Below are 11,156 nucleotides of genomic sequence, written 5' to 3'. Positions count from 1 at the left end.
GAGAGATAGGACCCAGACCACTCAAAACAGCAGCTTGGGAGTTATTAGCGCTCTCTGATGGAGAGGGTTTACCGTAACAGGCCAAAGGCAATAATCAATGACATGACTGCATTAGATTAACATGTTTCAATTTAGCGTTGTAGCCATTTAATACAAGCAATAATCCACAGCTATTTACTGTGAGGGAATGACTAGGAAATCCTCATATTAAAGAGGGAGTACTGTTGCAGTAAGATTAAATTGATGATTGTGCCAACAGTTTGGGTCTGCTGTAGTCCTCTCTGTTACAGTGCTCTTTGCAGCAGTGTTGTCTGTTGCCGTGCGCCCTATGGGCTCCCAAGTGGTGCAGCGCTCTGAGGCACTGCATCTCAGTGCAAGAGGCGTCACTGCAGTCCCTGGTTTGAATCCAGGCTGCATCACATCCGTCTGTGATTGGGAGTCCCATAGGGCGGCACACAATTGGCCCAGTGTCGTCCGGGTTAGGCCAGGGTAGGCCATCATTGTAAATAAGAATTAGTTCTTAACTGATTCTTAACTGCCTAGTTAAATAAAATGTTTTATTAAATTCAGTGCTCTCTGTTGCAGTGCTCTCTGTTTCAGTGCTCTTTGCTGCAGTGCTCATTGCTGCAGTGCTCTCTGTTGCAGTGCTCTCTGCTGCAGTGCTCTCTGTTGCAGTGCTCTCTGTTGCAGTGCTCTCTGCTGCAGTGCTCTTTGTTGCAGTGCTCTCTGCTGCAGTGCTCTCTGTTGAAGTGCTCTCTATTGCAGTGCTCTCTGTTGCAGTGCTCTCTGCTGCAGTGCTCTTTGTTGCAGTACTCTCTGCTGCAGTGCTCTCTGTTGAAGTGCTCTCTATTGCAGTGCTCTCTGTTGCAGTGCTCTTATCTGTAGTGCTCTCTGGTACAGTGCTTTCTGTTGCAGTGCTCTCTGTTGCAGTGCTCTTATCTGTAGTGCTCTCTGGTACAGTACTTTCTGTTGCAGTGCTCTCTGTTGCAGTGCTCCAGCAGAAAACATTAACCTCTAGCAGCCTTCCTCAGATTCACATCTATGACATTAAGCTGTAAAACCTCTCATGTTGATGTGATTATTATTTTGAATCGGTCAAGAGGGAGGATGTGAGGGATGATCGTTGGTCATGATTCCATTCAGGGTCGGGCGAGAGGCACAGGGTGTATTGCAAACTCACCTCACAACGTTGCACCTAAGGCCTGAACCAGGGTCATATTTCCCTATAACCAAGAAAATAAACATGATTTAAGAGAGTTAAGTGAAAATAGTGCACAGTGACAGCTGTTTGGGTTCCATGACAATCAACAATGTCATAGTGAGAAGCAGACAAGCCTGGCCTATAGAGAGTATTGAATCATAATTACCTCAGTAGCTAACCTACTGCTTTGGCCAAGTGCCAATTATTCAATGCAAAGTAGATAATCAGATTCTAATAACATGTCCTCGACTTTATTTGTCCACTTATTAGTATTAAGGCTAAAACATGCCATCATTAGATACATCCCACATACATCCAGTACGTCACACTGCAGACACAGATGCTGGTCCTGTCTGCCTTGTACATAGAGGTCACATTAGTGATGATATGCAGAGAGCAGACAGCTCTGAACCATACAGTACAGTGGTCATGTCTGGAAGAGGGAGCCTGATGTATAGTGTCTCACTGGAACCCAGAGGATAGGAAGGGTGCAATATTGTATATTGGTCTTGGTCATGGGGATGTATCAGATTAGATGTGCATGTGACTCAGGGTTTCCCTATGAGGATTACATCTTATATCACATGTACAGTATGGAAGGTTTTTTGTCTTAGTAGTTGTCATGTGATAGATATCAGCTCAAGCTATGTCCCTCTCTCCCATGCAGGTCTCTCACCCAGCCCTTCTCTCATGTCACCGGGACGTCACCATGGCGATGTTTAGCGGATCTGAACGCTTCTTCTGGAATGACTCGGAACAGGTTCCGGAAGACCTCCGCCTCCAGCGGAATTCCTCTGGTGGTTGGGAGGAGGATACGGAGCGTAACTACTACGCCATGCTGTACTCCCTGCTCATCCTGGCCATCGTGTTTGGCAACGTGCTGGTGTGTCTGGCTGTGGTGCGGGAGAGGTCCCTACAGACCACCACCAACTACCTAGTGGTGAGCCTGGCTGTAGCTGACCTGCTGGTGGCCTCGCTTGTCATGCCCTGGGCCGTATACCTGGAGGTGAGGGTCCACTGGGTGGGGGTGACAGGGATACGTTGGGGAGGGAGGGTATTTGGAGGTGAGGGTCGACCTGTGTGGGTGGACCAGGGATAGGTTGGGGAGGGAGGGTATTAGGAGATAAAGCAGGTTCGGAGCAGGGATGGTGGTGGTCTTGCCAACTCCTATTGTAATTGGCGTGACAATGTCCATAGGACCATAGGAGTTGGCCAGCATAACAATATCTCTTTGTTGGGAATGTCCGTTGGGAATGTTTAGGGCTGGGATGTTTTTCTTGGTCAGGTCCCAGGGTTAGAAACACTCCTCAGACCTACTCATGTTATATAAACTACTGAAAGAGACACAGTTTGTGACACTGGATGGCTTTGGGATTGACAGGAAGGGGAGGGGATGTGTTCACTTTGAGTTTTCATTCTTTTCAATGAATTACAGTGCATTCTGAAAGTATTCAAACTCCTTGACTTTTTCCACATTTTGTTACGTTACAGCCTTATTCTAAAATGGATTGAATAGTTTTTTCCCCTCATCAATCTGCACAAAATACCCCATAATGACAAAGCAAAAACAGGTTTTTCGAAATGTTTGCAAATATGTAAAAAATAAAATATATTAAAACTGAAATATCACATTTACATAAGTATCCAGACCCTTTACTCAGTACTTTGTTGAAGCACCTTTGGTAGCGATTACAGCCTTGAGTCTTCTTGAGTATGATGCTACAAGCTTGGCGCACCTGTATTTGGGGAGTTTCTAAAAATTATTCTCTACAGATCCTCTCGGTCAGGTTGGATGGGGAGCGTCGCTGCACAGCTATTTTCAGGTCTCTGTGTGCTGTCTGCTTAGGGTCGTTGTCCTGTTGGAGGGTGAAACTTCGCCCCAGTCTGAGGTCCTGAGTGCTCTGTAGCAAGTTTTCATTAAGGATCTCTCTGTACTTTGCTCCGTTCATGTTTCCCTCGATCCTGACTAGTCTCCTAGTACCTGCCTCTGAAAAACATCCCCAGAGCATGATGCTGCCACCACCATGCTTCACCGTAGGGATGGTGTCAGGTTTCCTCCAGATGTGACATTTAGGATTCAGGTCAAAGAGTTCAATATTGATTTCATCAGACCAGAGAATCTTGTTTCTCATGGTCTGAGTCCTTTAGGTGCCTTTTGGCAAACTCCTAGCGGACTGTCATGTGCCTTTTACTCAGGAGTGGCTTTTGTCTGCCCACTCTACCATAAAGGCCTGATTGGTAGAGTGCTGCAGAGATGGTTGGCCTTCTGGAAGTTTCTCCCATCTCCACATTGGAACTCTGGAGCTCTGTCAGAGTGACCATCAGGTTCTTGGTTACCTCCCAGACCAAGGCCCTTCTCCCCCGATTGCTCAGTTTGGCCAGGTGGCCAGCTCCAGGAAGAGTCTTGGTGGTTCCAAACTTCTTCCCATTAAGAATGATAGAGGTCCCTGTGTTCTTGGGGACCTTCAATGCAGCAGACATTTTTTGGTAGTCTTTCTTGACACAATCCTGTCTCAGAGCTCTACAGACAATTCTTTTGACCTCGTGGCTTGGTATTTGCTCTGACATATACTGTCAACCTTATATAGACGTATATTTATCTTTCCAAATCATGTCCAATCAATTGATCTTACCACAGGTGGACTCCAATCAAGTTGTAGAAACGTATATCAAGGATGATTAATGGAAACAGGATATACCTGAGCTCAGTTTAAATGTACATTTATTTATTTATTTATTTATTTTTAAACCTATTTTCGCTTTGTCATTATGTGGTATTGTGTGTAGATTGATGAGGGGAAAAAATTATTTAGTCCATTTTAGAATAAGGCTGTAACGTAACAAAATGTGTAATAAGGGAAAGGGTCTGAATACCTTCCCGAATGCACTGTACATGTGAGAGATGGAGGAAGGATAGGGCAAAGAGATGGAGGAAGGATAGGACAGGGAGATGGAGGAAGGATAGGACAGGGAATGGAGGAAGGATAGGGCAGGGAGATGGAGGAAGGATTGGGCAGGGAGATGGAGGAAGGATAGGACAGGGAGATGGAGGAAGGATAGGACAGGGAGATGGAGGAAGGATAGGAAAGGGAGATGGAGGAAGGATAGGACAGGGAGATGGAGGAAGGATAGGACAGGGAGATGGAGGAAGGATAGGACAGGGAGATGGAGGAAGGATAGGGCAGGGAGATGGAGGAAGGATTGGGCAGGGAGATGGAGGAAGGATAGGACAGGGAGATGGAGGAAGGATAGGAAAGGGAGATGGAGGAAGGATAGGGCAGGGAGATGGAGGAAGGATAGGACAGGGAGATGGAGGAAGGATAGGGCAGGGAGATGGAGGAAGGATAGGACAGGGAGATGGAGGAAGGATAGGACAGGGAGCTGGAGGAAGGATAGGACAGGACAGGGAGATGGAGGAAGGATAGGACAGGGAGATGGAGGAAGGATAGGACAGGGAGATGGAGGAAGGATAGGACAGGGAGATGGAGGAAGGATAGGACAGGGAGATGGAGGAAGGATAGGACAGGGAGATGGAGGAAGGATAGGACAGGGAGATGGAGGAAGGATAGGACAGGACAGGGAGATGGAGGAAGGATAGGACAGGGAGATGGAGGAAGGATAGGACAGGGAGATGGAGGAAGGATAGGACAGGACAGGGAGATGGAGGAAGGATAGGACAGGGAGATGGAGGAAGGATAGGACAGGACAGGGAGATGGAGGAAGGATAGGGCAGGGAGATGGAGGAAGGATAGGACAGGGAGATGGTCATGTTATTACTTTGAGTTTCTCCCTTATAGGGTGTGAGGGGTGTGGTGATACATTCAGTGACTGTGAGTGGCTGGAAGATATTGATGCCTATTGCTTCTAAGAATGTTTTATCTTCCTATATGCTCCACATAATTGTCCCCTGTTAGGAGTGTTACTGAAATGAATTTAGAGAGGTATAGTCAGTGGGGGTTGTTTCGTCCATTAGATATAATTCTTGGCTTGGGGGACTGGAGGAAGATAAAGTGTTGATGTGTTCATTTTGAATTGGTCAAGAGGGAGGACGTGAGGGATAATCGTTGGTCATGATTCAATTCAGGGTCGGGCGAGAGGCACAGGGTGCTATTGCAAACTCAACTCAACTTGCACCTAAGGCCTGAACCAGGGTCAGATTTCTCTATAACCTCAACCATGTGGAGTTGAGAAAATATACATTATTTAAGAGAGTTAAGTGAAAATAGTGCACTGTAACAGCTGTTTGGGTTCCATGACAATCAACAGTGTCATAGTGAGAAGCAGACACAAGCCTGGCCTATAGAGAGTCTTGAATCATAATTACCTCAGTAGTTAACTTACTGCTTGATGACGAGTTTCTCACACTACTGGCCTATCTGGGTGATGTTTTTTCTCTCCTGAATGATCTGAATCTAGGATTACAGGGACTCTCCGCAACTATATTCAATGTGCGGGACAAAATTGAGGCTGTGATTAAGAAGTTGGAGCTCTTCTCTGTCTGCATTAACAAGGACAACACACAGGTCTTTCCATCAAGTTTACGGACAATGTCAAATGTGGTATAGCGAAGCACCTGAGTGAGTTGGGTGTGTAATTACGCAGGTACTTTCCCGAAACGGATGACACAAACAACTGGATTCGTTATCCTTTTCATGCCCTGACTCCAGTCCACTTACCAATATCTGAACAAGAGAGACTCATTGAAATTGCAATAAGCGGTTCTGTGAAAATGTAATTTAATCAGAAGCCACTGCCAGATTCCTGGATTGGGCTGCGCGCGGAGTATCCTGCCTTGGCAAATCGCACTGTTAAGACACTGATGTCCTTTGCAACCACGTACGTATGTGAGAGTGGATTCTCGGCCCTCACTAGCATGAAAACTAAATACAGGCACAGACTGTGTGTGGAAAATGATTTAAGACTGAGACTCTCTCCAATACAACCCAACATTGCAGAGTTATGTGCATCCTTTCAAGCACACCCTTCTCGTTAACCTGTGGTGAGTTATTCACAATTTTCGACAGCAGGAAGAATTAAGTCCACCACAATAGTATGGGACTTGCCTGTCCTAGCCACTCGGTAGCTCACCATATAGGACGCTTCTAGCCCCTTCTTATTAATGGTATCTGTTGCTTTTATACATGTCTTACTACTCGTAATTTGTCTTAATTCTCACTCAAAAAACTCCTGTGGCTTATTTTTCACATTGGAATTTTTTGTTTCTAAATGTCTGAGCAAGAGTGAAGGTTTCATCGAGTTGTGAGATACTACTTTTGGACATATAACACACTGTGGCTGAGGAAAGGCACTACTCCCAATATAAGTGAACTCCAAACAAATGTAGTTCTCATCATATTTGTGCCTCTTCGATGGTCCAACGTCCCTGTTTGTTGTTCGGTGCTTTCCCGGGTAGCCGAAGGGCTGCAACTGATTCACAACTGTCAGTGTCCATGCTAGCTGGGCTAACCACAAATGTAAAATTACTGATGCTAGCATTGGATGTGCTCGTGGAAGCAGACCAACTTGTGTCGTCGACAGGTGCAGGTGTAGAACTGCTGGTAGTAGCAGTACTATCTGTAGAGCTGGTATGTGTTTCTATGGACACGGGCCTTACTTTTTTTTTAACCATTTATCATAAACGGAATGAGCAGCAGCTACGTTTGGTTACATAAGGACCGTTAGTGGAATTCCCGCGAGAGAGTAATGGTTAATGTGATTGGATATTCATTATTTGACTTTGCTACCTGTTTTGGATTTGAACTTGCAACCTTTCGTTTACTAGTCCAACGCTCTAACCACTAGGCTACCCTGCCGCCCCATAATAGTGAAGACATCTAAACTATGAAATAACACATATGGAATCATGTAGAAACCAAAAAAGTATTAAACACATCCAAATATATTTTATATTTGAGATTCTTCAAAGTAGCCACCCTTTGCCTTGATGACAGGTTTGCACACTCTTGGCATTCTCTCATCAAGCATCACCTGGAATGCTTTTCCAACAGTCTTGAAGGAGTTCCCACATATGTTGAGCACTTGTTGGCTGCTTTTCCTTCACTCTGCGGTCTGACTCACCCCAAACCATCTCAATTTGGTTGAGGTCGGGGGATTGTGCAGGCAGGGTCATCTGATGCAGCATTCCATCACTCTCCCTCTTGGTAAAATAGCCCTTACACAGCCTGGAGGTGTGTTGGGTCATTGTCCTGTTGAAAAACAAATGATAGTCCCACTAAGCACAAACCAGATGGGATGGTGTATTGATGCAGAATGCTGTGGTACCCATACTGGTTAAGTGTGCCTTGAATTCTAAGTAAATCACAGAAAGTGTCACCAGCAAAGCACCCCCACACCATAACACTTCCTTCTCCATGCTTCACGGTGGGAAATATACATGCAGATTTCATCCGTTCACCCACAACGTGTCTCACGAAGACACAGCGGTTGGAACCAAAAATCTCTAATTTGGACTCCAGACCAAAGGATACATTTCCACTGGTTTAATGTCCATTGCTCGTGTTGCTTGGCCCAAGCAAGTCTCTTCTTCTTATTGGTGTCCTTTAGTTGTGGTTTCTTTGCAACAATTCGACCATGAAGGCCTGATTCACACAGTTTCCTCTGAACAGTTGATGTTGCGATGTCTGTTACTTGAACTCTGTGAAGCATGTATTTGGGCTGCAATTTCTGAGGCTGGTAACTCTAATGAATTTATCCTTCCATTCCTGTGGCCGTCCTCATGAGAGCCAGTTTCATCATATCGCTTAATGGTTTTTGCATTCATGTCTTAAAGTAATGATGGACTGTCGTTTTTCTTTGCTTATTTGAGCTGTTCTTGCCATAATATGGACTTGGTCTTTTACCAAATAGGGCAGTCTTCTGTACACCCCCCCCCCCCCCCCCCCCCCCCACCTTGTCACAACACAACACAACTCAAACGCATTAAGAAGTAAAGAAATTCCATAAATTAACTTTTAATAAGGCACACCTGATAATTGAAATGCATTCCAGCTGACTACCTCATGAAGCTGGTTGAGAGAATTCCAAGTGGGTGCAAATCTGTCATCAAGGCAAAGGGTGGCTATTTGATGAATCTCAAATATAAAATATATCTTGATTTGTTTAACACTTTTTTGGTTACTACATGATTCCATATGTGTTATTTCATAGTTTTGATGTCTTGACTATTATTTTACAATGTAGAAAATAGTAAAAATAAAGATAAACCCTTGAATGAGTAGGTGTTCTAAAACTTCTGACCGGCAGTGTATTTTTTATTTAAAAAAAAACTTGAATCACATTTTTATTTGGCGTACCCCCGACAAAATTGCGCGTACCCCTGGGGGTTCGCGTACCCCCGTTTGGGAATACCTGAATTAGAGGATAGGAAGGATGCATGTGGATGGGGGGTATATGTCAGGCGCTGCAGCTCAGAACACATTTATCTCTGTCAGACAGTTGTTATCACGTATTATAGCACCTAAGGGAAGGCCTGTCTGAGCAGCACTATCTATCTGGGTGAGGCAGGCTGGAACTGGGACTGTGTAATTGTACTTTCAAGGGTTTGAACGTGGGTGGCATAATTGGACAGAGAAAGAGAGAGGGAGGGAGCAAAAGAGAGAGGGAGGAAAAGAGAGAGAGAGAATAATTTATTTGATGTGTGTTGTTGATTATGAAGAATGATGATTGATATGGATAATGATGATAATCATGATGATACTGATGAAGCTGTGTGAATGTGTGTGTCGTGTGACCCTGCGTTACCTGTCCAGGTGGTCGGAGGGGCGTGGCTCTTCAGCAGGATGTACTGTAACATCTTTGTCACCTTGGATGTCATGATGTGTACCGCCAGCATTCTCAACCTGTGTGCTATCAGCATTGACAGGTAAGACGCTCTGCGTGCGTGTGTGTGTCTGTTTCTTTGTGTCCGTGTGTGTGAGAGTGTGCGCGTGTCTGAGTTTCTTTTTGAAAGAGAAAGTGGGCATATACTATACGAGTGACTTAGTGTGTGTGTGTGCGTGTGTGTGCGTGTGTGTGTGTGTGTGTGTGTGTGTGTGTGTGTGTGTGTGTGCGTGCGTGCGCACGCGTGCGTGCGTGCGTGTGTGTGGTAGACTTTATATATAGTACTATTTGTCATTACTGCACCTCCAGTTGGCTTGATGTTGAGTTGTCAGGTTCAGAGAGCATGTCTACTTTCTTCAAATGAGCCTTAAATATTTGTGCTGGAGGGATGTGCCTGTACCCTCTAGGTTAGCAAATTGTATAATGTTGTAAACTACTTCCCATGTTTACTGTTGATGTGCATTGGGCATGTACATTATTTATCTGCTTAGTTTTCCAGCTCATGTATAAGTTAATATTTAATGTTCATAATGTGTGTGTGGAGAGTGAAAGCGTAGGGTTATTCTCTGTTTATGTGCATCTTTATACTGAAAATCACTCATTAGCAGGTTACCCTGACAGGTGATTCATTAAGTCCTTCACCTGGGTGTGAAGTCTGTGTGTGTGTGTGTGTGTGTGTGTGTGTGTGTGTGTGTGTGTGTGTGTGTGTGTGTGTGTGTGTGTGTGTGTGTGTGTGTGTGTGTGTGTGTGTGTGTGTGTGTGTGTGTGTGTGCGTGCGTATGTATGTGTTTGCGTGTGTGTATGAGTGAGCGAGCGAGAGAGAGAGAGAGAGAGAGAGAGAGAGAGAGAGAGAGAGAGAGAAAAGAAAGAAAGAGCGATAAAGAGAGAGACAGAGAGAAAGACAGAGAGCTGATCTGTTTAAAGGTCCAGTTTACAGCCTGTGTGTTACACTGTACGGATGCAATTACATTAGCTGTCCCAATGATGTATCACTGCTCTCCCAAGCAGACATCACATCTGTATTATTATCATCCATGTTTTCCAGAAACACCTGGGGCATATATGTTTTTGATAGAATGCTTTCACCAATATGGTCCCGCTTTAAATGACGTGCAGCTTATAAAAGCTTCATAAAGCCTTCATAAAGCCTTCATAAACATAACATAAATGTGTCACAAATCATCTATAACCGTATGTCATGCTCTATAAAGGGTTTATAAATGTGGCATAACTGTGTGACATAACCACCAATGTCAAATGTGACATAACTATGTAAAATATGACATAAACTTGTGCTTAATAAAAGGGTGGCATAAGCACTGTTTAATAAAGTATTTATTAAGTATATTGAATTGAGGCTTCACAAAGCATTCATAACCTTGTCATGCACCTAGGTAGAGCATTGCAACACCAGGATAGTGGACCACCCATACGTATAAATGTATGCACGCATGGCTGTAAGTCGCTTTGCATGAAAGCGTCTGCTAAATGGCATATATTATTTTATATTATATTATTCTAAAACATTTCTAGGATGGCTCAACCTCTTTTCCCCCCTGGGTGCATAGACAATATTGGACCTGACCTCAACTTTACCCAAAATGCTGTGCTGTGTGATGACACACGCTCTAAAGTGAAATCATTGGCCTTTTAAAATCTGTTTTTATTTTTTGTGTAATTTGTTTTTTTCCCCAAATTCCGTTTTCTCGTTTCCCCACAGTTTGTTTCACACGTTTTTAATAGAAAAACAACTGAATTGGATTTTCTGTGTTCACAGCAATGCATAAAACACATCAGGGGATAACTTTTGGGGTCTGGGAAAAATCAAAGAAACTTTTGAGAGTAGTTACCCTTTCATTCATGTGGTGTTTCTGTAGAGCAGTAAGCTCACGTGATGCAGTTTGCAACTCAAATGCCCACTTGTGCTACCACTGGACAGCGAAAAACAAGTAAGTTAACCTTTATTTATTGTAATTGAAATTAGTTTGTAGTAGTTAAGTGTTGAGTTAGATTATATAAATCAAATCCAATTTTATATTTGATACATAGATAGCTACCATAGCTACCTCAATTGTCATTTCAAATAATTTGTGACAAAATAGCCATTTCTAGCTAA

The 11,156-nt window shown here is 44.0% G+C and overlaps 1 protein-coding gene across 1 annotated transcript in view; it reads left to right on the top strand.

Moving 5' to 3' along the window:
- Window positions 1–1,898: 1,898 nt before the first annotated feature.
- Window positions 1,899–11,156, top strand: part of LOC139420642 (dopamine receptor D3) — a 48,725-nt gene continuing 39,467 nt past the window's right edge. The window contains exons 1-2 of the mRNA XM_071170849.1: window positions 1,899–2,207; window positions 8,971–9,083. Of these exons, the coding sequence (XP_071026950.1) occupies window positions 1,911–2,207; window positions 8,971–9,083 (410 nt within the window). The 5' untranslated portion in view covers window positions 1,899–1,910. The remainder of the gene's footprint in view (window positions 2,208–8,970; window positions 9,084–11,156) is intronic.

The sequence above is a fragment of the Oncorhynchus clarkii genome, chromosome 11 (assembly GCF_045791955.1).
Source record: "Oncorhynchus clarkii lewisi isolate Uvic-CL-2024 chromosome 11, UVic_Ocla_1.0, whole genome shotgun sequence".
Lineage (NCBI taxonomy): Eukaryota > Metazoa > Chordata > Actinopteri > Salmoniformes > Salmonidae > Oncorhynchus > Oncorhynchus clarkii.
This window is presented reverse-complemented; position numbering and strand designations above follow the sequence as displayed.